The 27,755-nt window shown below is 39.0% G+C and overlaps 1 protein-coding gene across 8 annotated transcripts in view; it reads right to left on the reverse strand.

Annotated features, from left to right (window-relative positions):
- Nucleotides 1–27,755, reverse strand: part of SPAG9 (sperm associated antigen 9) — a 59,465-nt gene that overhangs the window by 27,935 nt on the left and 3,775 nt on the right. For 5 of the 8 annotated variants that reach the window (XM_077188378.1, XM_054645419.2, XM_054645421.2 and 2 more), the window contains exons 2-5: nt 24,871–24,991; nt 13,934–14,004; nt 5,498–5,592; nt 775–928 (exon numbers count right to left, since the gene is read on the reverse strand). In XM_077188378.1, coding sequence (XP_077044493.1) covers nt 775–928; nt 5,498–5,592; nt 13,934–14,004; nt 24,871–24,991 — 441 coding nt within the window. Of the gene's footprint in view, nt 1–774; nt 929–4,680; nt 5,001–5,497; nt 5,593–13,933; nt 14,005–24,870; nt 24,992–27,755 lie in introns of those variants that run through there. The other 3 variants (XM_077188380.1, XM_077188379.1, XM_077188381.1) reach the window with 2 other exon arrangements.

Genomic DNA, 27,755 nt, shown 5'->3' on the forward strand with positions numbered 1-27,755 from the left:
CTTAAGAGGAAACTCCTCTCAGCTATATGCCTTTCCAAAAATAACAGTACATTCCAAAAAACTTCATGAAGAAATATATACTGGGAGGATTTACACATTCTGGAGTTCTTCACCCTGCAGATCCTCCTCCTGCTGTGCTGTGAGTGCACCCTAGACTGCCAGACTTATCACACTCCAACACCACTCCCCCATTCCTCCACTCCTGCAGATTGGTTTATTCCACCCTCTCACAGCTGGAACATAGAACAATTGCAGGAATGATGACCAGGCTACAAGCAAGGGAAATCACGCTCACAGACTAATTTAAGGAAAGTTATGTCATTCTTAGCTCTGTGGTCTACCTGCACCACACAGCTGGTAGTAGGCAGAGGCTGCATGAAGAGCACTGCCCATGTAGTAACCAAAGCTTTCCTTCTAAAGCAGCATTAATAAACTTAATTAGACTGTTCCCACTACCTAGTAACATATTTAGTGTGGAAAAACAAGTTGGAACCTTTAGAAAGGGTCCTTAGTCAGAAAGAAAAGACCCACTACTGAGAATAAGAGGAGAACTAATCTGTATTATCACTCATTTGGAAAATGTCCCCAACACTTTGTTTCTTGTACTAAGAAAAGTTCCCTCAAAGTTCACTGGAGTAAGCAATGCATTTGCCTTATACAGAGAAGTTTTAGGGGTCTACCTCCCCTCTTTCAATTTGGTGGTTTTTTGGTTTTTTGCATCCTCCCAAAGATCTACCATCTGTATGCCACACAAGGCAGCCAGGCTGCACTCACCTTGAGGCTGGTGTGAGACCGTGGCTGGCTCAGCTCGTGGAATTTCCAGTGCTCTGCTGCAGGTGTTTCTGCTACCTCCCTCTGAGCCTCGGGCGTGAGGAGAGCATCTCCTGCAGGTAATGGGAAGATGCCCAGGGATATTGGACGCTCTTTCCTGTTGGAAAGACATGCAGGGTTCATCAGCCATCTCAGATGTCCCACAGTTTATTTGCCTGCAGCCTCTGAAATCAGCAGGGAAGTGGTGAAATTCCAGGTTCAAACATCCAGACACTGCTCCATTAAATGCACAGTGCAGCACACCCAGACTGTGTCACAGCACCCAATAATTCCTCATTTCACAATTGCCAAGTCAATTGCATGGTTTTAAATAGCAGTTATTGATTTACACTACAGCTAAATTTTTATGGAAATGAAACTCCTGTTCAATAGAAGTATAAGACAAAAATGTTTCCTTACTTCAGATTGAAAATAGTTTTCAGTAGCCACTATTAAAAAAAACATTTTGCAACTTTTTCTCCAAGATATAACCACATAATTTCTAGAACAGTAAACAGCTAAATCATCAACTGAAACATTTGCAAAATTGTAAACAGTAACCCTCAAGCAACTCTTCTCAAATCATTCGGTATTTTATTCTGAAGATCACAGAAATGGATTTGTGTAAGAGAAAAGAACTGGGTCAGGGAATTACCAATGTTACAACTGGCTCAGCTAAAAATTGTGCAGTTTTTCCCAAGATCAGTTCCAACACTCTACTTCACCCTAAAGCTACACAAAAGCTTGTGCCAGCAAAGCAAATTATTTCATCCCAAATTTTCACTTCCTCACTCTTTCTTCTTCCTTATGGCAAATAGCATCTGGAAATTCCAAAGGTTTACATAGTAACCCTCAAAAGAAACAAAAAATCAGCAGTGTGCTCAGTGAACAAAAGGATTCATTCTTCCTGCTAGCAAGAGACAAAACCATTGTGTGCAATGCCATTCATAGGATACTGAGGCCAGCCCTGAAAAGGAAAAATATCAGCCAGGCCTAGAACTGAGATAAGCAAAGTGTTTGTTCAGGCAAAACAATGTAATGCAGAAAAAAAAATGACTATAATCAACGAGCACAGCTTTAAGTATAGTAGACGGAGAAGATAAAAGTGTGCACAAATGATGGCATAGTTTTCACATTTTAGCATTATAAAAAGCCAATACACAACCACATGTGCTTTCTTTCACAAGGCCCTTCACAGATTAAACATAATCTAGGCAAAATTAGTATCTGCATACAAAATACATGCAAATATATGGCAAGGTGTGCTGAAAAGCAAAAGCTAACATTTTTGGACATATTTTTGATTTTGTTTATTTACTTTGAAGAAAAGTTAGTGAATAAGGGATTTCATTTACCAATTAATCAACAAACTCCCTTTGGTAAATATTACATTGTCAAAATCACAATGTTCAAACAGCAAACAATTTGAATTGCATGAACCTTTCCAGTCCAGGTGTACAAAGATGCTCCTTGTCACAAAATCATTTGCACCTAATTCTCACATTGGAGCTATCTTGGTCTTTCAGAAATATTATTCCAAATTAAGTCATTAATTGTGAAGTAGTTTAGCACAACAAAACAGGCAACAATTAAGTAAAGCAAAATCAGTCTGGGTTACAAAATTCAAAACATCAGATAATGTTCCAGCATCTGCAACTGCTGGAATGAGAAACCCCACAGTGGATTCCAAGATTTCCCACTATTGTAACAGGTCCTGCTATGCTTTCAATTTCCCACAAGTCTCACGCATGTGGGGAACAAAAGACAGGCCACAGAAGCTGAGATTATGTCAAAAGAGGGGCTGAGACCATTTCAGTGGATAAAAAGTGTAGGAACAAAAAGGAGGAAGAAAAGCTGCCCTTTAGTGGTTGATAGAGCTGCATTGTGAGAGGCCTGGCTTAATGCAGAGAGTCCAGCACATTTCCATATTGCACATTCCACATGCCACAAAGCTGGTCTGCTTTGCAATCCTCAAAAGAAAGAATATTAAATGGGTACAGTTTAAACAGTTCACACCTGGCATCACTTTTTTTTTCCAGATTAGTTTGAAAAAAAAACTTTATAATAAACATATTTTGATGCGTTAGAACAGAGGTCAGGTACATTGCAAGGCTGTACAGTAAATCAAGTTTGCAAAAGAGGCTATTTTGGAAATTAAGCTTATCATGTGAGTATTAAAAGAAATTATCCAATTAGACTGAAGAAATTTCAATTTATTTCACTGCTTGTTGAGCAGAAAGCAAAGAACCTCTTCCACCTCCCAAGTGCACAAAAAAAATATCTGAAAATGCCACACTGAGCAAAATGGAAACACATATTTTAAAAGCCTAAACTAATAAGTGATGCATTGAAACATTTGCAGGAGCCTTTAGGAACTTTTAGATGCTCAGTTCTAAAATCTGACTAGTGTTTAAAAATAGAAATTTTTTTTCTACAATTACATTCCTTCGTCCTGTATTTTTATCTCTTTTTAAAAATTAATTAAGACTAAGAAAGGGAATTTTAATTCATGTAATTCCTGAAGTAAATTAGAAGGGCAGGAAAAAACATAGCTTCCCCAAACCCCTCAAATCCATTAAATACTCTGGGGGAGCAAAAGCACATTAGGAAAAAAAAAATATTTCTCAAACCATTTGACTTGTTTAAAACTTAAAAGTAACTTTTAAGTTACTGAATATGAAGTTCTGGTTTGGTTTTGTTTGGTTTTAGAGTTGGGAAATATTTGTTCTGGGTTTGGGTTCCCCCCCCCCCTTTTAAACAAACACAGCCTTACCAACTAGGTCAATCTACAGAGTTTCACTTGAAATTTCTTTTATGTCTTCATATTTAAATATTCATTCAAGTTTTTTATTGGCTACTGGTATAAACTGGTATTTTTTTTTCAATCTATTGATTGCATTTAATCTTTGGAACAACACTTCTGTGCTCACAGACCCAAGTTAAAAGTATACTACCATACAAAATCTACGTGCACCAAGTATTAAGGAGGAAAAAGTCACATTAGTGACTTCACAACATTAGTGTTCAGAGAACAGTAATTTCCAGCATTTTTCCCATTTAAAATAAAATTTACCATTAAAGTACCATTAAAACCACAGGTAAAACATGTCAAGTTTTCAGGCCAGAAAGCTGCATTTTAAAACTTTTCCAGCTGTAATTATAGTATTAAAAGATGCCAAGACTACTTTTGGCCACAATATTCTAAAGCATTTCTGTTTGCTACTGCTCCAGGCACATAGGACAAACAGAACATAAACTGGGGGCGGGGGGGGACGGGACACAGGACGGACAGACAGCTGGCAACTTGCCATACATGTACTGAAACAGAGGAGAGGGCAACATTTGGCTGAAAAACAGTGAATACACTTTAAGAGCTCTAATGCTTAAATAATGAAAGATTTTTTTTTCCCCCACCAACCAATAATCAGATTTCTTGAAAATAACATGATCAATTAATTACTGTGGTTTTAACATCAATTAACTGATCTTACATAAGCTTTTTTATTAAAACAGGTGCAGTTTAATAGTACAAAGCCTTGGACTGCATACATTTATGCTACACAAGATCAGCCAAGTACCTGACAATACACTGAACGTGAGCTTTATCCCTGACATTAACACTGCAGCATTTGCAGCAGGTTATATTAAACTGATGCTAAAGCTTTCCACAGAAGGGATACATAAACTGACCTTAAATAAAAGGCAATGATAAAAATAGACTGTATCTCCGTACAAAGACACATTTACAACAAAACCTGACACTTCTACATAATTTACTTCTCTAATTTGTCCCTGTTTGAAAAAGCAGGAGAACAGAAAGCAGGGGAGCAGTGAGAGCACACAAAGATGGGGTTCCGTGGGTCAGAGTACCTGAGGATCCTCGGGAGGTTCTGTGTCAGAGCTGGCACCCCAGTGGAAATGGAAAAGTGCACGAGCAGCAGAACCGAGAGCGACACCAGGATGGCTGAGTTAATGACCACCGCCCCGCCAACGAAGCCAAACACAAACAGCAGCATGCAGCCCGGATTCATGGCGCTGCGCTGGCATGGTGGAATGCCGGCTCCAAGAAGGCTACGCAGGGGCCAAGGGGGGATCTTTGTAGGCAAAGTCTGTCATTCGGCCGCCACCACAAAAACAATGCCATCAGCAGCAGCAGCATTCCGCTCTTCTGCAGCAGCTCGAAAGCAATGACATCACCACCCTCCTCCCCCCTTGCTGCTCCTCACAGCATCAATGCAGTAGCGCAGAAGCACAGCCAGCCCGAGAGTGCTTCTCCCTCCTTCCATGAGGGGTTCATAGATTCCAAAGCTCCCAAATCTGCATAATCTATTCCCAGCAAGCCCTGAGGACAAGCAGGTATCATGCAGGCACACAAAGACGCAGCTAGACCGCGGCCATGCTGGGACAGTCACTGATATTTTCCCTGCCTGCCCCAATACAAACACTCCAAAAAGCTCAAATTGTTTCAGGCTAATTAATCTACGAAGTATATCTCAATGCTTAGTCGCACAACAGCAAAAGCCGCTTTCTACGGATTTCTACGCTGTTCTCTTACTGCATTCCAATCATACAACAAATCTTTCTGATTCAGCCAAACTGTTGTTGTAGGATTAAAGAACAAAGTCTTGCAAACACAAATGAATTGAATTTTTTTCTCATTTCAGGGTGAGAGCAATAAATAGCTTACCTAATTCTACTGTGTGTTGTCGATTCTAGCTGATCACCCCCTGTTAGCTGATGAAGTTTGGTTCTTTCCAAGTGCTCCATATAATTGTGTATCATCTGTTTAAAAGGACAGAAACAGAAATATTTAGTAACATTTACTTGTACTACAACTGCATAGTTCTTGACCAATATATTCTCCCCCTGCAATGCTAAACAGTAAAAGCATTTAGAGATATTAAAGAAATAAAGAAGAAAAATTATACAGAGTGTAAAACCACAAACCAGAAGAGAAGTCCGTAATAAATTAAAAATATGGGAGAACTTCCTTGTACATTTATGTACAGGAAACTTCCTAAGGGTAAAGAAAGTGCATGCACTATTTCAAACATGAGTTTGGAAAAGAATTACCATGTTCAAATCCATTTTGGAGTCTGAGACCTCTATGTCCAGCAGATATTAGCATTTTTTACATGATACATATTAGGCACTATAGGCCTAGTTACAAAGTACTGTGAAGGTCAGATAATATGCTCCTCAAATATTAAAGACTCTGAATCTACAGGCTAATAATCAGATTATTTCTGTAGGCAGAAATATGAAGTCCCCACTTCTTTTATTCTTCTAAAACACAAATAAACTTAAGCCTTCTGTATTTTCTGTAAGGGAAGTTTGGTTTTAAATTATCTAGGCTGATATCTCATTAAAAGGACAGAGTGGCTGTGGATTTTTAGCACTCAAGATGAGTTCTGCTTGCTCTTTCTTTCTCACAAGAGACAAGCACAGGCCAACATGGTATTCCTACAGTCATGACTTGTTTAATGAGCCCCAACTCCCATGGCCAAAGGATGCTGCTCTCAGCGTGTAACTGATCCAGGACATGCATGGGGAGAAGATGAGGTATCACTGCATCATTCCAAGGGCTTCATTTGGACACACATCTCTGAACTTAAAACTGGGAAAGCCTGAGAAGCCTAGGTACAATTTGGTATTTTTAGCACTTCCAACATTCACGGTCACAGATGAATAGGGCTAAGAACAATAAAAGAAGAAAAATCACAGGTGTACTGCAGAGGAATTTAATGTACTTTTTTTTCCTGAGACATATTCAGGTCACATCTTAACAGCTTCCTCTAGAAAAAACAAACAAACAAACAAACAAACAAACTACTCTTTAAAACTGTAATTTCTTCTGCTAAAGGCTATACAAACACTTCAGAATAGTGATATTCCAGGCATTTGTACAACCAGTTTATATAATCTTTTCTTTTGGGGGCAGCTGCACACATGAGTACAGAACTCAGCAGGACCTGGAAACCTACATTTATGAGTTACTCTCAAGACAGGTTTGATGTATCCAAGTTTGACCTTCAGATGCCACCAACCTCCGCTAGTTCCAGCTTCTCCTCAAATGCCGTTTGCCAGCATTAGCTACATAGGAATAAATATTCTAAGTTTCAGATTTTTCTGATCAAACAAACTGGCTTAAGACATCCTGACTGATGGATATTCTACAAATCAGTAACTTATGTTAAGTGCTGGTTACATACAGATGTTGGTTTTCCCAGCATTCACCTGAACTAATAAATATAATTCAGACCAGAAAAAAATATCATGCTATTTTCATAGAAACATTATATAATAATGTTATAATAATATAAATTGGACTGCTGTCAAAAGCTTACAACATTTGTCCTCCAACAAAATGCAGTGTTTCACCAGACCATCTCATTTGTTTTCTGGTTTTTAATGCTTGCTCACACACAGACACAAACAAAAGGCACAAAAGGACTGAAAGCTCCACCTTCAACCATCCACATTTGTTTTTTTCCATTTTAACAAAGCAGCCAGAACTAGGTGTTCCGCTTGTTCCTTTGCATAGTTTTACACAAATTTATTATAATGCAGATAGTTTAGGAATTTGGGGGGGGTGGGGCAAGAGTGTCTAATTTTGAAATGCACATTAGACCATTCCACATTCTGTTCATGTATTCCCTCATCACAGGAGGAAAATGTTACTGACCTGCCTACCAAACCTCCCATTTTCAGCACACCAATTGGTATCTCAAAGTTAAATTTTAAATAGAACAACTGTTTTGTTTTGAGCCAGTGAACAGAAGATGAGTGTCTAGTACCTCTCCAGGGAACTGCTAACACATAAGAAAAAATAATAAGGTCAGTAAAACCCACACAACTTTCATGTTTTGCAAAGGACATGGTTTTAACCTACTCTCTTCCCTCCTCTCAGTCTGTTCTTTTGTTTACTGAAACATCTCATCACATTATCCACAGAGGCTGGAGGGCAAGTAAATTTAAAGGACTGTTCAGTTTCTATTCTTCTGCAGCTGAAAATGAAGCTGATGATAAAGTATGCAAATCTGTAGATCACATACTTCAGCACAATTCATATAAGCTATAGGAACCAAAAAATAAAATTAAAACCAGAATGTGCAATGCTGCATGGCAACTGAAGATTGACAGAATCATAAGGTTCTATGTGCATGTGCTACACATCAATTTCTCCACAGATCCAGGCTATATGTGCCTGTGGTGTCCAAAAAAATCAGAACAGTGGTACTACCATGTAAAGCCCACTCTCTGCCTCAACTCAGGGTTCCAAGGATAAAAGTTCACAATACTGGAATAGTGTCCACAAGGAAAAGAGTTCCTCACCTTCCCTTCCCATGGGATGGGCAGCTCCACAGTTGGTGCTGTAGAGTTATAAGAAATGGTGTGTGAATTCCCAATTTCCACAAACTTAATTTGAAGGTTATAGTAATAAATACTGCAGCTTCTTGAGAAGTAAGCCCACTCTAACCGCTCATCTGCAATAAAACTTTGAAAACTCATTCCAAAACCACTGGGATTTGAACCAGATGGTATTCAAAAATCTTTTCAATCTAAATGACCCTCAAGCCTTGGCATATCCATGAAGTGCCATTCTGATCCAAAAACTTGTAATGAATTAATGCACTAGAATTCTGAGGCCTCAAAATCTGATTAGAAGTTCTGCTGTTTTGAGATTATTCCACTGTTGAAATAAAAAGGTTTTAATATTACTGATATTTTAAAATAGACTTAAATGGATTGAATTGCTCTCCACTCAGCACAATTTTTACTGAAGTTATGCTGGAGGACTGATGATAAATAATTGACTGTGTCTACCCATCTTCAATACAAGCTCCAGTAAATATTTAGCCATCCATAACCTTTCACTACAGACAATTCGCTCTGCTGCCCATGAAGTCCACAAGTACTTTGAATACAACCAGTTGTTCCTAGGAATACACATCACAAACGAAGAGCACTTCAGCATTGTTGTAATTGAACACATTACTCAATTATGATTAGCTGAGGGAATTAAAGATAAACTCAGAACTTGGAAGGATTACCTTAGTTAACAGCAATTCACAGTTCAGGTGTTAATGATTTTAAGGCACATGTACAAACCAACTACAGCATGCCTTTGAACAAATTACAGAGTGAACATGAAATCAATTCCCTTTGACTGCAATGTCTTTCCACCTCATAAAAGTACTCAGATTGGTTTCCTCATAGGGCACGTGACAAGTTTTACAACTGCAGAAGTGTTACAAGGTTTTTCTACATCTTGAACTTCAGCACTCAGTAAAAGACAATGAACATCCTGGCACTCATTTCAATTTCTACCCTTACAAAACAACCACTCCCAGTGTATACAAGCCTGGCACTTGTCACAAACAAATGTGGATATGCCATGTTGGAGATGTTACCTCCCCTAGTTCTGGTGTGGGGGCCAGGCTTGAGTGGAAGAAAGCTCAGAAGAAGCCCAGGAAGAAGAAGGCTTCTGATGTGATGAATAGGGCTATTCCGTATCGTAATCCTTTTTGTACGGTAGGGGTGTGGTGGCCTTGGAATGTGCTTTCTCGTACAATGTCACGTCATCATTGGAACATGACAAGAATGGTTGATAGTAGGCCTTAACCAGGTTGAGAGCATCTCCTTTATACCTTCCTGGCTCTTTCACTCCTCCTTCCTTTTTGTGTCACTGCTTTAGCTCCCCCAGACAGGTTTTAGTAATTCTTTGGCTGTCAGACCAGTCTCGGTGCTACAGACCCCACTGTTTATCCTGCAGATCCAGCCAGGCTGGGCACAAGCAAGCTCCTCCCTTTGGGAATGTGCACCCAACTGTGTGCATATAGATCTTTCTCTGTACCAAATAATCTAGATTTATTGAAGTAACATATTTATAGAAACTCCTTGATTCAGTATCAAAGTTCTAGACATCCATGTTTCACCTTTTTTCCTTTCAGTGTTTGTGGTGAGTTTCTCACCTAAGTAAAAGCACCATTCTCACTGGAGAGCTTGATGCATCTTTATCCATGCACAAGATGTTGTTGCTGGCAGATACATTAGTATGTAAAGGTGTTACATCCAGGTTTTACAGATCAAGCTGTTAATGCTCAGCATAAGGCTTTAGAAAAACTATTTGCTTGACTTGATATCCAAAGTTTAATCTCACAGACAATGTGACAGCTGCCCATGCTTAGCTATAATTGTAAATAGACAACTCCACTAGCCTTCTCTTCCTGTCCCCTACCCAGGGACTTGCGAGGGATATGTTTATCCTAATGAACCTGACAAAGTCCATTCCCAATGCCAGAGCCAGGCTCACTGCTCTGTCACATTGTATCAGTGCAGAACACTGAGAAACTTCCATGGCCCAATTATGCTCCATTAAATTAAGCCCATATTCTACGTGTCAGGGAAAGATATCGAACGACCTCAGCCTAGTGTTTCCCAAAGGAGAAAAAGAATAACTTCCTTAAAAAGAGAAAAAAGAGGTTTATTTTGGAAACCTGTGCAGAGAGAGGCCACAAGTATTAGTCAATTCTCCAGGAGATCTCAAGTATTGCTTTGCCTCAGTTTCCCAAATGAATAATAAACATAAAAGCCTTAGCCAAGTCTTTAAAAAGCCAGTGCCATAGTTATGAAGTTATGTCCTTTAGCTCTGCAGAAAAAAGAAAGTAAGATCCTTTACCTCCTACTCACCAGGTAAAACCACCCTGAATGGTTTGCTCTCAAAGAGGCAGCAGCAGCGCATCATCTCAGCAGCAAAGGCAAAAAAGCCCTCACAGCTGCAAAAAGCAGACAGTCCTGCTTTAATCCAGGAACGAAAACAAGCCAGATTCTATTAAACAGAACAGATACAAGAGGCAACGGACAGAATTCCTTTCTAATTCAAAGAGCAAAGACTTGAAGACTTTAATGTTAGACTACCGTAAACCATTCTGCTTTCCAGCATACTGCCCTTGGCTGTGTAATTGCTTCCTTCATCTAGTCCTTTACAGTCCAAGAAAGATGGAAACAAGATTTTGCATAGTTAGGTTCCAGAAGTTCCACCTCAGGAACTCCAGCACACTGTTTTGTCACTCATCTCATCTGAGTGTTAAAGCAGAGTATGATATTTGACAAGATCAAAACCCACTGCGAGCACAGGAAAGACAAGGAACCAGAGCACAGAAGTTAGAACATGTTTAGGCTGTTCCAGCCATTCTGTTCAGACCAAACATTTTATCCTCTTCACTACCTGCTACACCTCACCTTCCAATCTGCCATCTCAACTGCTCAGGTTCTTACACCCTAATTTAAAATCAAGCCAGTTAGCGGGAAGGAGGCTTAATGGGATATCCTGCATTCACACCAGCCAGCCCACTGCCCTCTCCAGAGAGCAGCAAGACAGACACTGATTTAACAGAAGGATCATGGAGGGTTAAAGCCTGTCCCCAGAGCTCTCCCCATCCAGGGTAGCCCTGCTATCTCTGCAGCTACAGACACTTCATTGCTGGGCAGGCTGGTGCTGGAATTGCAATGCAGATCCTGTTCCTGGCAGGTTGAGCTCCAAGGAGAACTGCCAGCTCTCACGACCACACATACACTGTAGAGAGGAATTGATTCAGCTCTCTGGTTCACATCCCTGGTAGAACTCACCAAGGTGACTCAGCTTCAGTAGGTCTTGGTCCATTAGGATTGAAAATGGGTGACATTCCTGGGGTGCTGAGCCACCACCTTTGCTGGGCAGTGAACTCTAGCAAAGGCAGCCACAGACAGACAGGGAGGGCTGAAAGGTGGATATTTTGAAGGACATGGATACTGACTCAGGTCAGCAGTTGGAAGAGAAAGACATCCAACTTTGAAATATTCATCAGTGAAGTAAAGAATAAGGGGGGCTGGGAGGTAGAAGGAAACAAATAATGAAGATGGAAGAGAGAAAAATTGTCAGAAATAAAGACTGCACAAAATGTGCACTGCATCTTTAACATGACATCTGTCAAATAAGCATCTTAGAGCTAAAATTAAAAAAAAAAATCTTTCTAAATGCTCTGTCCATTATTTAGTCAACTGAAAGTAAAATAATTGCTATTTCAGTAAGTATCAAAGATGGATCACTTGTAAAGAAACAGTGAAGTGGACTCAGAAGGAAAGAAGTATCCCTTACTAGTAAAGCACGAAAGAAAAAAGTTTAAGAACCAAGTATTTGATAGAAATATTTGATCCAATAAAACTGATAAACCTAAGTGCTGAAAGGAGATTGGATATCTGCCAAAATACCTTGCATTAAAAGAAGAAAGTTACTACACAGATAGAAAGTTTTAGAATTTGTTGGTAGAAAGGGAAGCAGGAAATCACAAAGGGAATGGGGAGTTGGGCATTATTATCAGCCAGTCCTTTCCAGTTCCCAGGGATTTCTGTCCCTGAGTCTCAGACATGCACCAGGATACAACATTAAAATATTGACATGCTCAATCCTTTAAAGAGGTGCATCTTTGCAAGATTCACTCTGGTCTGGAAAACAAAGAATCAAGGAAGCAATCATATTGAAAGTGAGGAGTATAGAAAACAGGAGATCTGATTTTAGGAGAACAGGAGGTATTGATATGCCATGGTGCACTATAAAATATTTCTTGAATGATGAAGAAAGGATAGTCACCCCAGTAATAGTAAAGCCCAAGGAAACATCTCTCCCTACACCAAAGAAAGCGTATTTAAGATGTAAAAGAATAAATTGGAATCAAACCAGGAGAGGCTGTTGTCCATTTTGGAGCAAAACTTATGCAGAACATGACATTCAGACATATCATGACATGATATGCAGAACATGACATTAGCGTTTCATTGAATTGTGCATTGAATGGTGCCCAATGCATTTAATCTTTAATTCTGTGAAACAGGATTCAATAAAAACCTGTCAGTTCTATTGTGACAGAACCCACAGGTTCGAATTACAATAACTGGAACTCTGCAAGCACCCAATACTCTGAAGTACTTCCAGAACAAAAGGAGGCCAAACCTCAGGGGCACCATTAAGATTTGTCACTTCTCATTTTATTTAGATTTCCAGTTTTCAACAAATGTTGAAAACTATCTAGTTTTCTAGATATTCTAAAGCATTCTAAAGCAGCTACCCAGTAACAAATGTGATTTTTAAATGCATATATATTTATAATTTCAGTAAACATATTATTTTTAAGAGCTTCAGAAGTCTTGTCACACAAGAACTACAGACTAGTCATAGTTCCAAGTCACTTTTCAGCTGCTGTCAGCATAAAACACTTAATGTTGCTGAAAGCATTCAAGATAACCAAATCTGACATCTGTATCTGCTTCCCCTTTCCCCACATGGGTCTTTTGGACTGGGAGCAGTCAGTATGGCATTGATCTCTTTGATAGCAATGATCTAAAACCAGCTCTCTGACCTTCCAAAGGCAAAACAAGGAAAGTAAGGAGAACTGTGCTCAAGTGAGACTCTAGATTAATCAGAATAATTCAAAGGACCTAGTGACCTCCTCACTAAAATATGGATATGACTTAGGCAGTAAAACATCCCTGCATGGCAAATACAACCTCCTAATGAAAACTGAAGCACTGCAAGTCCTGGTTTTGTGCTTTGCACCCAACTTAAACAGTGTGGTTCTTATTTATTTAAATTAACAAATTCAAACTTTTTCTGTCTTCATCAGCAAATCCCATTTTCAATAGGTATCCATAAAGTATGGCAGGGAATTTTTTTAATCACAAATCCCAGCAGGCCAGGTTTTGAAAGGATTTTTTCCTTCAATGGTACAAAAAAACCAACACAAAAAATTGACAGAAAGAGTGCAAAAATGTAATTTCATTTCTATTTATTTGAAGCCTATTAGTGTATTTTGAAAAATTGCCTCTGAAATATGGAAGAACAAATTCCTTTTGAAAACTTCTCCATATCCGACAAAGCTATAAAAATGACAGATGTGTAATCAAACATTGAGAAATAGTCACTCAGATGTGAATGAGAAAAACTACATCACCAAATGAAGCCTGGTTACAACTCAGGGTACAAACCAAAATATTCAATAATTTTCCCAATTGCTCTCAACACAAGGTTTTCCACAGATATACATTTTTACAGATACCCCAAAATCATCTTGATGTAACAACCTACCTCTGTATGTCTTGAATGAAGTGCATTGTATTCCTTCTTGAGTTCTGCCTCCCGCTCCTCAAGTCTGCTAACTGGAAGAAAAAATAAAAATAAAAGAATTAAAATTAAACTCAGAGTTCTAGTGAGACTGACTTGCTTGGGACTAAGCAAACAGATCAGAGTATTCCTAGAAGTGAATAGCACAAAGCAGGATAAAAAGTATGTCAGTGGTTATGTTTTTAAGCTCTTATCACTGAGCTTTCTAAGTACAACAACAGCAGCACAATATTGCAATTTGCATTCCCCTAAGGAGCCCAAGTCCTATTTTCCCCTGCTGATTGCTAGGCCAGTGAGAGGGGATTTTTCTGTTCAAGGCCAGCTTACTGCTCACCCCAACCCAGACTGTTTCACATGGAAACTGCGGGAAGAGGCAGAGGCCATGTCACTCAATCCCAGATGAAGCCATGTGCTCCAGCTAAGGTCCTACATCAGTTCCCTAAAACACATCCACACAATTTCCAGAGGTGTTTAACCAGGACAAACATAGGAAAGGTATCTGTTAAAACACGTTCAAGCCCTATGTGGTACAGAAATTAAGGTTTCTGCTGGCATTCACTCACACTTCACTAAGCATTAAAGCAGTAGATTTAAAGAGAGAAAACATTTGAATACTTCTGTAGGTATTCCAAGAAATTAAAAATAGATCTAGCAGATTTAGGAGAACTTTAAAATGTAAGTTCTTATTAGAGGGAGATGAAACCAACTAAGCAGCTCAGTTCATCTGTGCTGTGTTTCAGCCCAGATGAAACTGAGCAGAAACAAACTGTGATCTCCCAATGCAATTAATTGGCAGAAAAAATAACAGAATTCAGAACCTTCTACACACAACTTATTATTGTGTCATTCAAACACAAAACATTTTTGCTGCTTAGATGTGAATTCTATCTATTCAGGTATTTTTGAACACAATATTCATGTGACATAAGCACACGTATCAAATTGTGTAACTGAGCTTATTCTACTTGCTATGTTTAAATATCCCTGGGAAAGTTCAAACTTATAGTTCCATGTTTCCAGAGAGTCACTGCCAGACACACATTATCTGAAGACAAATGTCAAGACCTTCTCTGCTCTTTGCATACTTTCGTGTTGCCAGCTGGGTCTCCTGAAAATTAATTCTCCATATATCATTTCTTTTTGATCCATATATCTGTATTTTGGCACAGTATTTTATCATAAGTATGTTTTAAAGAAAAAAACTCTTTGCCCAAGTCAAATGAGTGAACCAAAATACATAACTGTCTACTCACTCAAATTTGTATAAACATTCTGCACTACTAATCTAATCTTGCTCTTATAAGAACATTTCACTCCTTGATACAACCTTTTGCAGTCCATCTATAAATATCTGGCCAAAATATTACATCAAATATTATTTATACCATTGCCAGATCTAATGCTTCCATTTCTGCCCTATTATCAAACAGAACAAAAGCTCTTTGGATCAAATAGCAGGGAAGGCACAAGTATCCATAACACAACATAGAGAAAATTTTATTTTACAGCACAATGCATGAATCAAAAAACACATATTTATGCAATGCAGAACACTACTAAACAGAAGAGTTCCATTTATTGTTTTGATGCACAAGATGTTTTAAGTCTCCTTGTACATTTGAAGTGCAGTTTTATGGAAGCCTTTGGTAAAACATTAAGAAGCAAGAGTCAGAACTTATAATTAACAAAGCTATGATGTGACAGACCATATTTTATACACTATCTTTGCCTGATTAACATCCAAGTAATGAGTTATGAGATGCTAAACAGCTGCCCATCAGAAATACTCAGCAGCTCTCATGTGAGCACACTGTGCCCAGGCTGTGTACCACAGATCCCAGAGGATCTCCCTTGAAACCTTTCCACTGTGCTAAACCTTCTTTGGGAAAACAGGAGATCAGAAAGTGCTAACTGTATGACTGATGGACCTTGTATTTGATGAAACCAGCTCCCTCTTCAACAAACAGTGTCCAAGGATCCTCCCCTGCTGCTTTGCGCTGGGTAGTGAAGTCACAGTTCAATTCAGCCTCGCCCGGAACTCCCACACAAACCAGGGTGATGCACCCAACACTGTTTAGTGAGTTCATGTCTACACAGTGTAGCCAACTCCAGGGATGAATTCTGCAAGTGAATCTGGGAAAGTATTCAACAATACATTTAATGGAGATTAACACTACATCAGGTGTTACCAACACCCTTCTTTGCAGCTGCCCAAAACCAGCCTTCAGGAAATCCAGAAAAGCATTTCCCACTGTTATGGATACAACACACACTTGCACAGAGGTTGAGGTTCCATAAAGAAGCACACCACTTTTTCCATCTGTGAAGAAAGAAAAGCTTTAAATGTTTTTAAACTTTAATGGCCCAGTTATAATAAATAGTTCCTTGAATCAATTCATTGAAGACAAACGTACATGGCTAGTGATGCTGCACAGTCAAGGGGGATATCTCCATGAGATCTGACCACTGTTTTCATTAAGTACAAAGGTTAAAACTATTAAAGGCCCAGAAGATGATATAACTGACATTAAGCACTTTCTTCTGGAAGTCATTTCAGGTGTGCAACACTGCTAGAGGTAGAAGTTTCAGCCAGAAGAGGATGTACACTAAGTTACATACCCTCAACAGACAGCACAACAGTCCTCAGAACTGGTTTTTCCAATACCTGCAGGATGACATATAGCACCAGAAATCTATTCTACCCAAAATATGCCTCCCATCAAAATATGATCTTGCAAAAAAAACCAACGGAACACACTTTATTTTTCCAATTAAACATTGTGCAAGAGATCAGATATTCCCCAAGGATCAGAAATCACCACCAACTTGATCACAGAGTCAGAAGAATTTTGAGGAAGACTACCAGATTCTCACCCCAAAAACTTTGAGAAACTTAAGTCCCATCAGCAGTAAGAGGAAACTAAATAGGAGGGCAAAATGCCTTTCACTGGCATCCAGAAACACGTTTTAAACTGAACTGTTGCCAGTTCCATTTTAATACACCAACATACAAAGGAGTGGAACTCTTGCCCTGATAACACCCCAAGAGGAATGGAGTTGGGTGCTGGCACTGCCTGCCACATGCTGAGCCTGACAAGTGCCAACCAGACATAGTTCGTATCAGACTTAAGCAACAATACAAAAAGTTCCTCTGATATTTCGGTCTCAGACTTTTTTCCACTAAGATGTCAAATTCTTATGGGTGGATGATAAAATTAGTTTGATTATATATATCCTAAAAACAGAAGTATCCATTGTCTCTGTGCAATGTGTCTTTACAAAGCCATTACAAAGCCTTGTCACATCAAGGAAGACCTTACATTGCAAGATTACATTGTTTAACATAATACATGTGCAAAATGTAACACAAACATTGCAACAAAAACATTGCACTACTCACTCTTAGAAGCTTATGTTGAATAAATACAAAGGTCTTCAAGCATCATAAGTATGAGCATAAAATGCAAATATTCTAATGCTTTTAGGCTGATGAGAAGGCATCCCCCTGAAACATCTCCACAAACTCAAACCCAAGGTCTAGTGCAAACTTCTCCAGCACTGCCAATGTTCTAACACCTTTAATGACCTGAGATACCAATCTTGATGAAGCTTCTCTCACAGAAAACCAATTAAGCCTAAAAATGGGATATCAAATGTAATAGTATACGAGAGAAACTGGAGTTTCTGTCTCCTGATAGCATTATGAGGAACTAGGCAGCCAAGCTGCCCACTCTGCCTGTTCGAAAGTCAGAGCTTACCTCCCAAGTCTGATGGCTTTTACCAAGTTTGGAACACCCTTCATCTGTATGTTGTCCTCTGCCTCAAACTCCTGATAAGCCTGAGGGGGAGAAAGAGAAACAGACCTGCTAGAATAGCAAATCCAACCAGTGTGATGCCTTCAAGAGGAATTACAAGTTCTTCCTACACAAGCCAGGACAGAGATTCAGCTAATTAACAAGCCCTTCCTGGCATCAGGATTGTCTGAAGACTCTCCTTGGACAGCTTTCATCTGGCCTCTATTCCTTAATCCTTTGGTCCCACACCAAAGTTAAGATATAGATCCAGAAGGACCTTATGACCTCCTAAATAGTCGCCAAAGAACACACACATCACTCGTGGACTGAAAAGGGGACTAAGCTATCAAACAAGTGTTTAACCTGGAAGTGGTAAGGCCTGCAAATCAATCCAGCACAGAAAACTAATTTGTAAAACAAGTGAAAAATTCAACCCCTTGACAAGACCAACATGTTCAAGTAGCTCTTACACTGTGAAATACAGTTCTAGATCTCAGTTTAATAAGTAGAGCACTTGAAATTATGAAGATAATTTAGCTGTCAAGAATGCTCTGTTGATAGCAAGTATCAACACATGCAGCAGTAATGGTCTTATCCCTGACACTTCTGGACTGTTCAAGTTTGCACTATGTCTCAGGCACACAAAATCCCTGCAATTTGTTATCAAAAATCCAAAACAAAACTTAAAAAAACCCCAAAACTCTTTAAACATTCTGCTACAACATTTAATATAAAGACAACCACGTGCCAGGACATTCCTCACATAGGCTGAAACTCAAACAATCAAAAATACATACCAGAAACTTCTACACAAAATCAAGCCCAAAATTCAACTTCTTGCCCAGTCACTGCAAAAGAGGTGTTTTACTGAGAAAACTTTTGATTGACTGCTTTGCAAACAGTGGGATGCTCCATTTATACATCTGGCTATTGAAGCAACTCCCTGTCTGATAAAATCCACATCAAGTCAGTGTGGACACAGAAGCTTTAGCAGACTGGATTTGTTGTAAAAGCCAGTATAAACTCAAGAATGTAAGATTCTAAAAGAAAAATTTAAAGTAATTTTCTTAAGTTACTGCAGTATTTTGAGCAACAGAATCACTGTAACAACCAAACTCCAGCACATAAACTACAATACTCCCTTAACTTAAAAACACACATGAGCAGTTAATTATACACCAGTGAATTTCAAGCTCTTCTCACCACTTTTGCTCAGGTATATTAACAGCGAAGCTTAAAGCAGGCCAATCAATGTTCTAATTTCCTACTCCATTTTATTTTACCCTTGAGTCCTGTAGCTTGGGTCGGTGCCTACCCTGGAGCCAGCTGTACCCCCCTGCTCCATCTAGTGGGCTGCTGGCTCCCAAAACCACACAGACAGCAGGTCTTTGGGAACAGAGTCGGGAAGCCAGGGAAGGCACAGTGAAACGCACAGTCAGGATGAAAGCCTCCCTTTCCAGTGCACCCTGGTACTCACACTTCTTACAGAAGGATTTTTCAGGTGTAGTGACTGACACCTGAGGGACAGTGTAGCAAAGGGCAGGGGGAATCTGCCTGGTAAATAAATCTGAGATAATGATTGATATCATCAGAGATGAGGAACATCCACACTGAGAACACACTAGCAAAGAGTTCAGTTCCACACCCGCTAATCAAGAAATACAGGAACCCAAGCCATTCTGTTCCTCCTTTGCTGGAAATCAGATTAGTTTTACTGCTGTCAGCCTGTGAAAATGAAGTAGGAACAATCCAGGCTCCCAGTGAACAAACCTGAACTTTTCAACTTCTTTCCAGGACCTATTGAAAAGCTTTCTTGTATTCCTTGAGATACACACCAGTTGAGCCATCCCTAGAAGCAGGATTTACTGACAGAGCTGTTTCACACCAGTTTAGTTATTCACATTACCATCTGTGCAGATACACAAATCAAGTCTCAAAACAACTTTCTGGGAAGTTTCTGTTTCTGTTAAACTTCACAGCTGAAAGTTCACATCAGAGTCTCCCTGTTAACTACAGAGCCACATGAGCTGCATGATATCCCATGTGCAGAGATCTTAGATATTGGATGCCTTCAGATTATCTAAGAGTGGCTGTCTGCCTGGGTGTACATTACAGCAAAGCTGGTGTTCTGAGAGCTCAGAGGAAAATCAGATATCAAATACCATCTGCAGAACATTCACAACAAAACCTGGTCTTGCATCTTCACTTGAAGCCAATGAAAGCAGTAGTTCTGTTTAGCTTCTGAGAAAAACAAATGTTTTTAGGTCAGCTTCCAAAGCATTTGTCTCATATACCAAATAAAACCTTCAGCAAGCAATTACTGCAGAGTATCACCTGACATGGAAAATACCATCATCTCAAGAGTTGTGTCACAACATTTACAGCTCCAAAACTCAAGAGTTGTTACTTGGGATTATACTTATTTGAGGTTTGTTTGTTTCGTTAGGTTTCTTTCACAAATGCTGTTTTTCTCCAAATGTAATCTATCTTGCACACAAAGCTCAGGTTTGATAAAGTCAGGTAAGTAGATATATCTGTTTTCTTGTCAAATGCAGTGTTTTATTTTGGTTGTACTTTAGCACTAGGCAGATCCAGAAACGGAGCCAAATCTTTCAAGTCCCATAGCCTACCACCTCCATTAGAAAGCACAGAAAGCACTTCAATCATGCAGACATGGTGTTTTCAGATTCTCTTAATAAATAAGTTACCCCAAGAACGATTCCTCCATAAAGCTTACGCCAAAGCTGTTCCATTCCTGTAGTAAGTCAAAATATACTAGTAATTTTTTATTCCCAGAAGTTTAATTAACTTCTAGCCTGTAATACATAAAGAAAACTGACATTCCCAGAAAGAGGCAAGGAAGGAAACTAAAATAAACCTCTGTAGCCTGCCCGCTCCATCCCCCCCCCCCCCGCCGTCCCCCATCCCCACCCAGAACTCAGTGGAACATCCCATGAGCTCTGAGAAGATCTTATCCCTTCCTGTAACTGGAGACTGAGCACTCTCCCAGCAGTATCATGTGCATTCACAGAGCACTGCTGGACAAACGAGCTGTGTATTGCTATTACAAGTTTTTAACAGCCCTCTGTTTTCCAGGTCCAGGGTTGACATCTCAAATATTTTAATGCTGCAAACAAGTTACAAGTAGAATAAAGGGGTCTCACAACAGCAAAGACTTGAAGTACTGTGGAAGTCAGGTATTTTCAAATTCTTCTAAGAAATACTTAAAATTATATCACAGCCTGGCATTGGCCTCAGATACACCACTGCAAAAACAAAATAATGTTATTTACTAAACATCTGGCATTATCATGTCCACAGGTGCCCTCTGCTGCTGAGAAGGAAAAAATTACATGAATTCTGGGTAAGTCATAAACCCAAAAATAGACATTTGCCAACACTCAGTAAAAGTTTACTATAGACCCACAGCAAGAACTTCTAAAACCTCTGCCTGTACCAACATCATTCCTAAACAAATCCCCAGGAACTTTCTGCTATTTAACTTGCTTGAGCTTCCACATGGCACAGACTCCAAGAGCACAGGCATTGCCCTTCCCCCCTCTCTGTCCAGGTACTGCTGAGAGCCAGGCCACACAAGGGACAGGAGCAACCCGGGAAAAGTTACAGCCAGAAGCAGCTGTGCAAAATGAGATGAAAAGCTGGATCAAAAAAAAAAAAAAAGCCAAGGAGCTTCATCCGTGGTCTTGATTTGAGCCCATTCCTGCACTCAAATAGAAGCTGCAAATCCTTATGCCTCTGCTCTCCTTTAAGCAGTTCTAAAGTTTAATGAATTTATCCCAGAGCACCACATATTGCACCATTTTTCGCAGCAAACTTGACTTAGGCAACCACCACATCCCATCAAGTATCAGGACTAAGTCCCATTATGCAGGAGTGATAACTCCAGTGCATCTGCTTCCACCGTTCGGGATTTCATCATCTGCCAGGCTCACAGTCCTTCCAGCAGTGTTTTGCTGTCATCTCCCCCTCTTTCCAACCTCCTCCTAAAAAAGAACAGAGCACTTCAAGGTAGTTCACTCATGTGGCAGCAACTGTTTCAATTTCTGAGGAGGGGAAAAGAAGTCAGTGAACCAATGAATGGGGCAACTGCTTGACACAAAATAATCTCCTGATTTCACTTCAGGAATTTCAAAAGGCAGCTTTATTCTAATCTAAGGGATTGAATACACGGCTAAGGATGCAAGCCCACGGGTAAATTTAAGTGCAAAGAAATACTTTTTTTTCTTTTGATTTAGTATGACAATCACTTAGACTGCACAAACAAATACTTAAAATTCAGGACATAATAACCATAACTTCTTGACTGGCATACAGATTTAAGCACATACAATCAAGCAGAACTTAACCATGTGACTTAAGAGCTGCCCCAGCTGACAAGTCTTCACTAAATGCTCAGCACTGCCAGTGTTAAAGAGAATGAGTCAAAACTTTTTAATGGACAAAACTTGTTCTCACAGGCTTTGCTTATTTGAGAAAAAACACACAGAGCACAGGCAGCCTACACGAAGCAAAAAGTCTTGCAGGTAAAGTATGACATAGAACCATGTATTACCTGTTTTCCGTTCTAATCTATTACTCATATCACCAACTGATGTTGTGATCTCACTCTGCACTCCAGACCCAGGTTTTATTTGGTTTCTTGCTCTGTGCCAGACATTTGCAACTCCCATTACCAGTGATAACACTGCCACCGTTTTGAATGTTGACGTGGTAACACAGTTAGCAATACCAGAGCCTAACTTAGATGCATAGCAGTACTATAGGAAGTAGAAGAGAAAAAGAAATATAGCTAAAAGCCTTGGAGCTTAATTAAAGTGACACATCGGTAATTTGGATTGTACAACATGCCGGTTGCCTGGTCTATAAAACAAAACAAGGTAATGCAGTAAGGTTAAGCTGCTTCACGAATACGTACTTGTATGGTTTTCATACCTTAGAAATTTAGATCACTAAAAAAACACAGTTAACTTGCATAATATTCATTAGGTGTTCAACAAATGTGCTTATGTCCCCTTTGATCTTGCTCTGCATCAGCAGCATGACAAATCTTCCCAGCAGCCTTTCATGCTGTCCCAGACAGCTTATCAAGGCCAAGCATAAGCAAACTCAATTTGACCCAGCCCTATTGTTTCTTCAAATATACAGTTTTGCCATCACAGAAGGTTTTTCTCCAATACAAAGATTTTTTTTCTCCCATAAATGGATTTTGGAAGTGTCTAAAATCATCACTAGAGCTTTATGTAGTTATGGTAACTGTTTTTAGTAACATTACTTCTTACAATAAAAGTAGTTCTAGCAACCCTCAGTGCTTCTACTGGAACAACTGAGTTTCTTGGGAAAATACTTTCATTATTATTTTATATATACACACACATATACACACAATATATAAATAAAACTTTAAAATCATACATATACTTGAAGGCTTCAAAGCAAAAAGAGAATTTCACACCAACACACTCACAGAGCAACATAAAATGTTTTTATCAATACATGGTAAATGTAATTTCTGTTAGAGAAACTCCAGGTATGCTGCCACATACATTGTCAGAAATCCAACTGATTTTTTTTTATGCAACCACTTTATCCTTTGGATTGTATTAACACAATAAAGCCATGGCTTACAGGACAGGATGCAATCTTGATCCACAATCTTGTTGTCAGTGAGTGAGGTCTCCCATGAACAAGCTGTTTGGGCTGTGTGTTTAGAGCACAGGTCTTCTAGAAACAGTATCTTTGTCACCAAAACAGGACACTTAACTCCGGCTACAATGTTTTATTTTCCCCTCCTGTGAGGCTCTTAGATACACACACAACACTGTTCCACAAGAAATGCAGGGTTTCAGGTACAATACAATTATCCATTTTAGCCTGACTTGCTCTACGAAGAAACAATCCTAGGAAATAATCACACTGGTCTTTACTAGGAAAGATTGCTTGAAGTGCTCCTTCATCCCTGCCTATACAGAATCTGGGAATACTTGAACATGGATAATGAAGCAGGTGATGCCTCTAAGATTTGCCAACAACATTCTGAACTGCCCAAATTTCAGTAAAATTCTGCCCTAGGTGCCACCTACATTCATCTTAACACTCTCAGACTAATACTCCTGCCCTGCTATAGGCTTAATCATGCCACTGAAAATTAAATTTTACAGGAAAATTTTCAAGCTTCAGCTGGAAAAGAGCTAACTGTGTTAGGGGCAGGAAATGTAGCTGAGCAGAAATAAAGGAAAAAAGAGTAGTGAAAAGGGGCTACTTTGAAGACTGACACTGCTTTTAGAAACTGGTCATCTCTCAGCCTCATCACAATCTCACTTTACATTCCTGCAGAGTCCAGCAATAAAAGCTAGATATTAACTGATGAACACACCCGTCTCACATCAACAGAAGATGGCTTAGAAGCTTGAAGTATAAAAGTAGAAAAACTGATGATGAAGTTTCATTCAATGACTGTGTGGCTGGATAAGAAGCAGCCCAGCAGAATGGCTAAACTACAATATATGCAACGTCAAGTGTTTCAAGACAACTGATTACTATCATCTTTTCCAAAGTTTCCAGAAGTTTTTTTTCCATTACACAGAACATCTCTAAAAAGGGAAGTGTTCTCCCTAAACTTTTTTCTATAAAAACTAAACATCTCCTAGAAATAAATCATTTAGCAAAAACTATATAGAAGTTAATGAGAATCACCATCAATGCTCTTCTCCTCCCAGCTGTGCTTCTAAACCTGAAGATTACCTTTATTTTAGCACAGACAACTGTTTAATAGGAAGAAAATATCTTATTTTGTTATCACTAACAAGGAAGTAATCAAAGCATCTTCTAAAAAAGTTGCTAAATGTGAAGAAAGCCCGGTCTAAAAGGTAAGCAATACAAGCAGGATACCAGAAGAATCGATTACAAGTCACAAGCTCGTATCTGACTTGTTTGCCTTAATTCTAAAGAAAACAGACTTGCACAAGAGCTAAATCCAGTTATCTGTCTAAGTACAGGAATCAGAGGGCATATGTATTATCACTTTACAGAACAAAAATTAAAATGCACTAATACACTTAATAGGAGAGCACCATGTTTTTTACTTACTTTGATCAGCATAGTTTTTTGCTTTTAGTTCAAGTTGTCGAGTTTGTGACTCTAATGCTTCCACTCTGGTCTGTAAGTCCTTTTTCTCTTGTTCTTGAGAATCTTCAAACTCAATGAATTTCTAAACAACAACAAAATAGTTAAGTTAGACCAAACAACTAATTACAGGTTTTGCAGCAGGTAGGAAGAAACACAGCAGCCCTTCACAGCCAGGAGGTGCAAGTTGGTTTCCAAAACTGAATAGATCCATAGGCCACATTTAAACACAAAGAACTATTTCAGTCCCGGTCCATCAGTCAAGCACCCAGTCTAGGTTATACTGTGTAATAACTTGCAACTAAGTGCCAGCTACTCCAGAGAACCTGCTTAGGATTAATATAAATATGAATTATTTCCTTATTGTCTAACTTAATGTACAACAACTGCCAACAGAGCATGTGAACACAGGGAGTCTTGGTATCCTTAGTCTGACTAAGGAACATCAGTGAAGTTATTTTCACCCATAAGCCACAAAGGTACACACTAGCAGTAGTGCCAACCAAAATTATTTGATATCTTTTCTATTCCCACCCAATTCTGCTATAAATTCTCATAGTCTTCATCAGATCCTTAATAACCATCTACAATCTGTCAACTGCACAGAAAACTCTGTGCTGATCACCATTTCCTTCTGTTTCCTTGGTTTACCACACTTGTGGTTCCCCATATTCTGGAATTCACTGATGAATGCAACAGTGTTTACATTCTCTAACATAAAAATTACCAACATGCCATTATAGCAGCTTTGAAAGCACTTTTTTTTTTGCTATTTATCTTACCTAAAAAGTCAAGAAATTCAATATGTATTACTGGCAACTGGCACAAAGAACACTTCTAAAAGCCAAGGATATTTTAGGTCATGCAGTACTCTAAGCTCTGCATTGCAAGGAGAAGACAAGTTATGCGGAAGGCTCATAGAACAAGGAGGAGAAGCAGACCAGAAATCTCTGCAAGAAAAAATCCTAAACATCCACAACAGTTAAAGGGGCAAAGGCAGCTGAGGACCACATGGCAGAAAAGGAACAGTGAAGGTAGCAACTTGAAAACAGTAATCTGATTTGAATATTTTTTCCTATGTATTGTTTGGAAAATTTAGTGGGAAAAGTATTTCTAATGGTCATACATCAACTGTTAATGAACTATTACTACATTGTAGCCATTGCACACACATTTTTTACAAAAGCAGAAATTCATAACCTTATGAAAAGGGCTTCAGTTGAACAGGATCATCAGAAGAAGTTCTGACTAAAAAGTACTTCAGATGTAGAAATGAACCAAAACCTATGAAGCGAAACAAGAGTCCCTTTCAGACATGCTCTGCACAGCTATCACAGGACTGGGCATGGTGTTCATATGACTGTGCTTGAAACCAAACCACAACAATTGAGGAAGAGCTGACATAGCCCAGGTAGCTCCGCTTTGGGTGCTGCCATTGAAAAATCCCTCCTCAAATAGAGATGTGCAGGAATCTTTCTACCTCCTCCACACGAAGTTAGGGAATATTAATTAACCAATGTAATTTGAAAACCTCAATGATTAAGTTTGTTTCATTTCTTCTTTGTAGTAACTGATTCAAGACTTTGGCCCATTTAATATTCAAGTCATGTTTGGCCTATTTTTGGCAGACTCCTTTTTCAAAAAGGGCTTCAAAGTTTTACACAAATTTGGCACTGGGGCTAAAGTTACACCAAACACAGGAAGTTTGTTACACTAAACATGGGAAAACATGAAATAAGAATTATAAAACTGTACCATCTTTGTTTAGTTGTTTCTCTGATGATTTCCCAAAAATATGTCATAGCTTGTTAAAGGCCAGGGCAATTATACTCATGAATAACAAACAGCCATTCAGAGCCATTAATGTCATCGTTACTCATGAAACTACAGATAGATATAATTTTGTATTTCCTCTCAAGTTCTTCAACTGCAAGTGGTAAAACTGTTTTTTCCTAAAACGGAAAAAGTTACCTTCCATTAGTTTACCTTCATTTTGTTAAAGTCCAAATTTACATTACTATAAAGCATTTCTGTAATTACAGCCGAGTATTTTTCCCTCTCCTGCTGTAAACTATACCTGATCAGATCTTGGGATTGAGAACTTTGGACTTTGAATATTATTATTTGGTTTAATTTCTCCTTCTGGTGATAGTATAATGACAAACACAGCCCCAGCAGATTGATCATCACACCCTAACTAAGCCTGCACAAGTATGACAGAAGAATTAGTGAGATAAACCACCCAGCAGCCAAGGACAGGCTGGCTGAGCACCCATATTAAACTACTTTTTTTTTTTTTAATTTACATTGACAATACACTCAACTACTACTTACCTCCTGCACAGTTTAATGTAAATCCAGCAGTGTATGTAGGAACACATTAGGCACTCAATAGTCATCCTCTCATTTCAACCCCAGCTACTGGTTATTCAAAACACTGATGCATACAAAAATCTAGTTTTCCCCATTTTAAGTGACGTCCTGTTTGGGCCACAAAGATGTATTTTACAACTCTAATGAGAAGTGTGAGAAGTGAGATTTTTGGTATTTTTTTTAAGAGCAAGCTGAAGGACACCAACCTGTCTTTAAAACAATCAGATCAGATTATATTAGATTACAGAAAATACAGCTGGAATGATCCTTAAAAGGCCGTCTTGTTTCCAGGTTCTGATGCATTGGATGCCTGGATCCTAATTTTGATTAGGCTATGATGAGGTGTAACACATGATGCGATGCAGAGCTCCTCCTGCATGTGCCTGCTACTGAAACTCAACCTGTAATACCTTCATCAGCCATCTTTGGCAACTCCCATTTAATCCATCCCATTTTCTCCAGGCAGGATCACATGC

This window comes from Agelaius phoeniceus, chromosome 19 (assembly GCF_051311805.1).
Source record: "Agelaius phoeniceus isolate bAgePho1 chromosome 19, bAgePho1.hap1, whole genome shotgun sequence".
Taxonomy (NCBI): Eukaryota; Metazoa; Chordata; class Aves; order Passeriformes; family Icteridae; genus Agelaius; species Agelaius phoeniceus.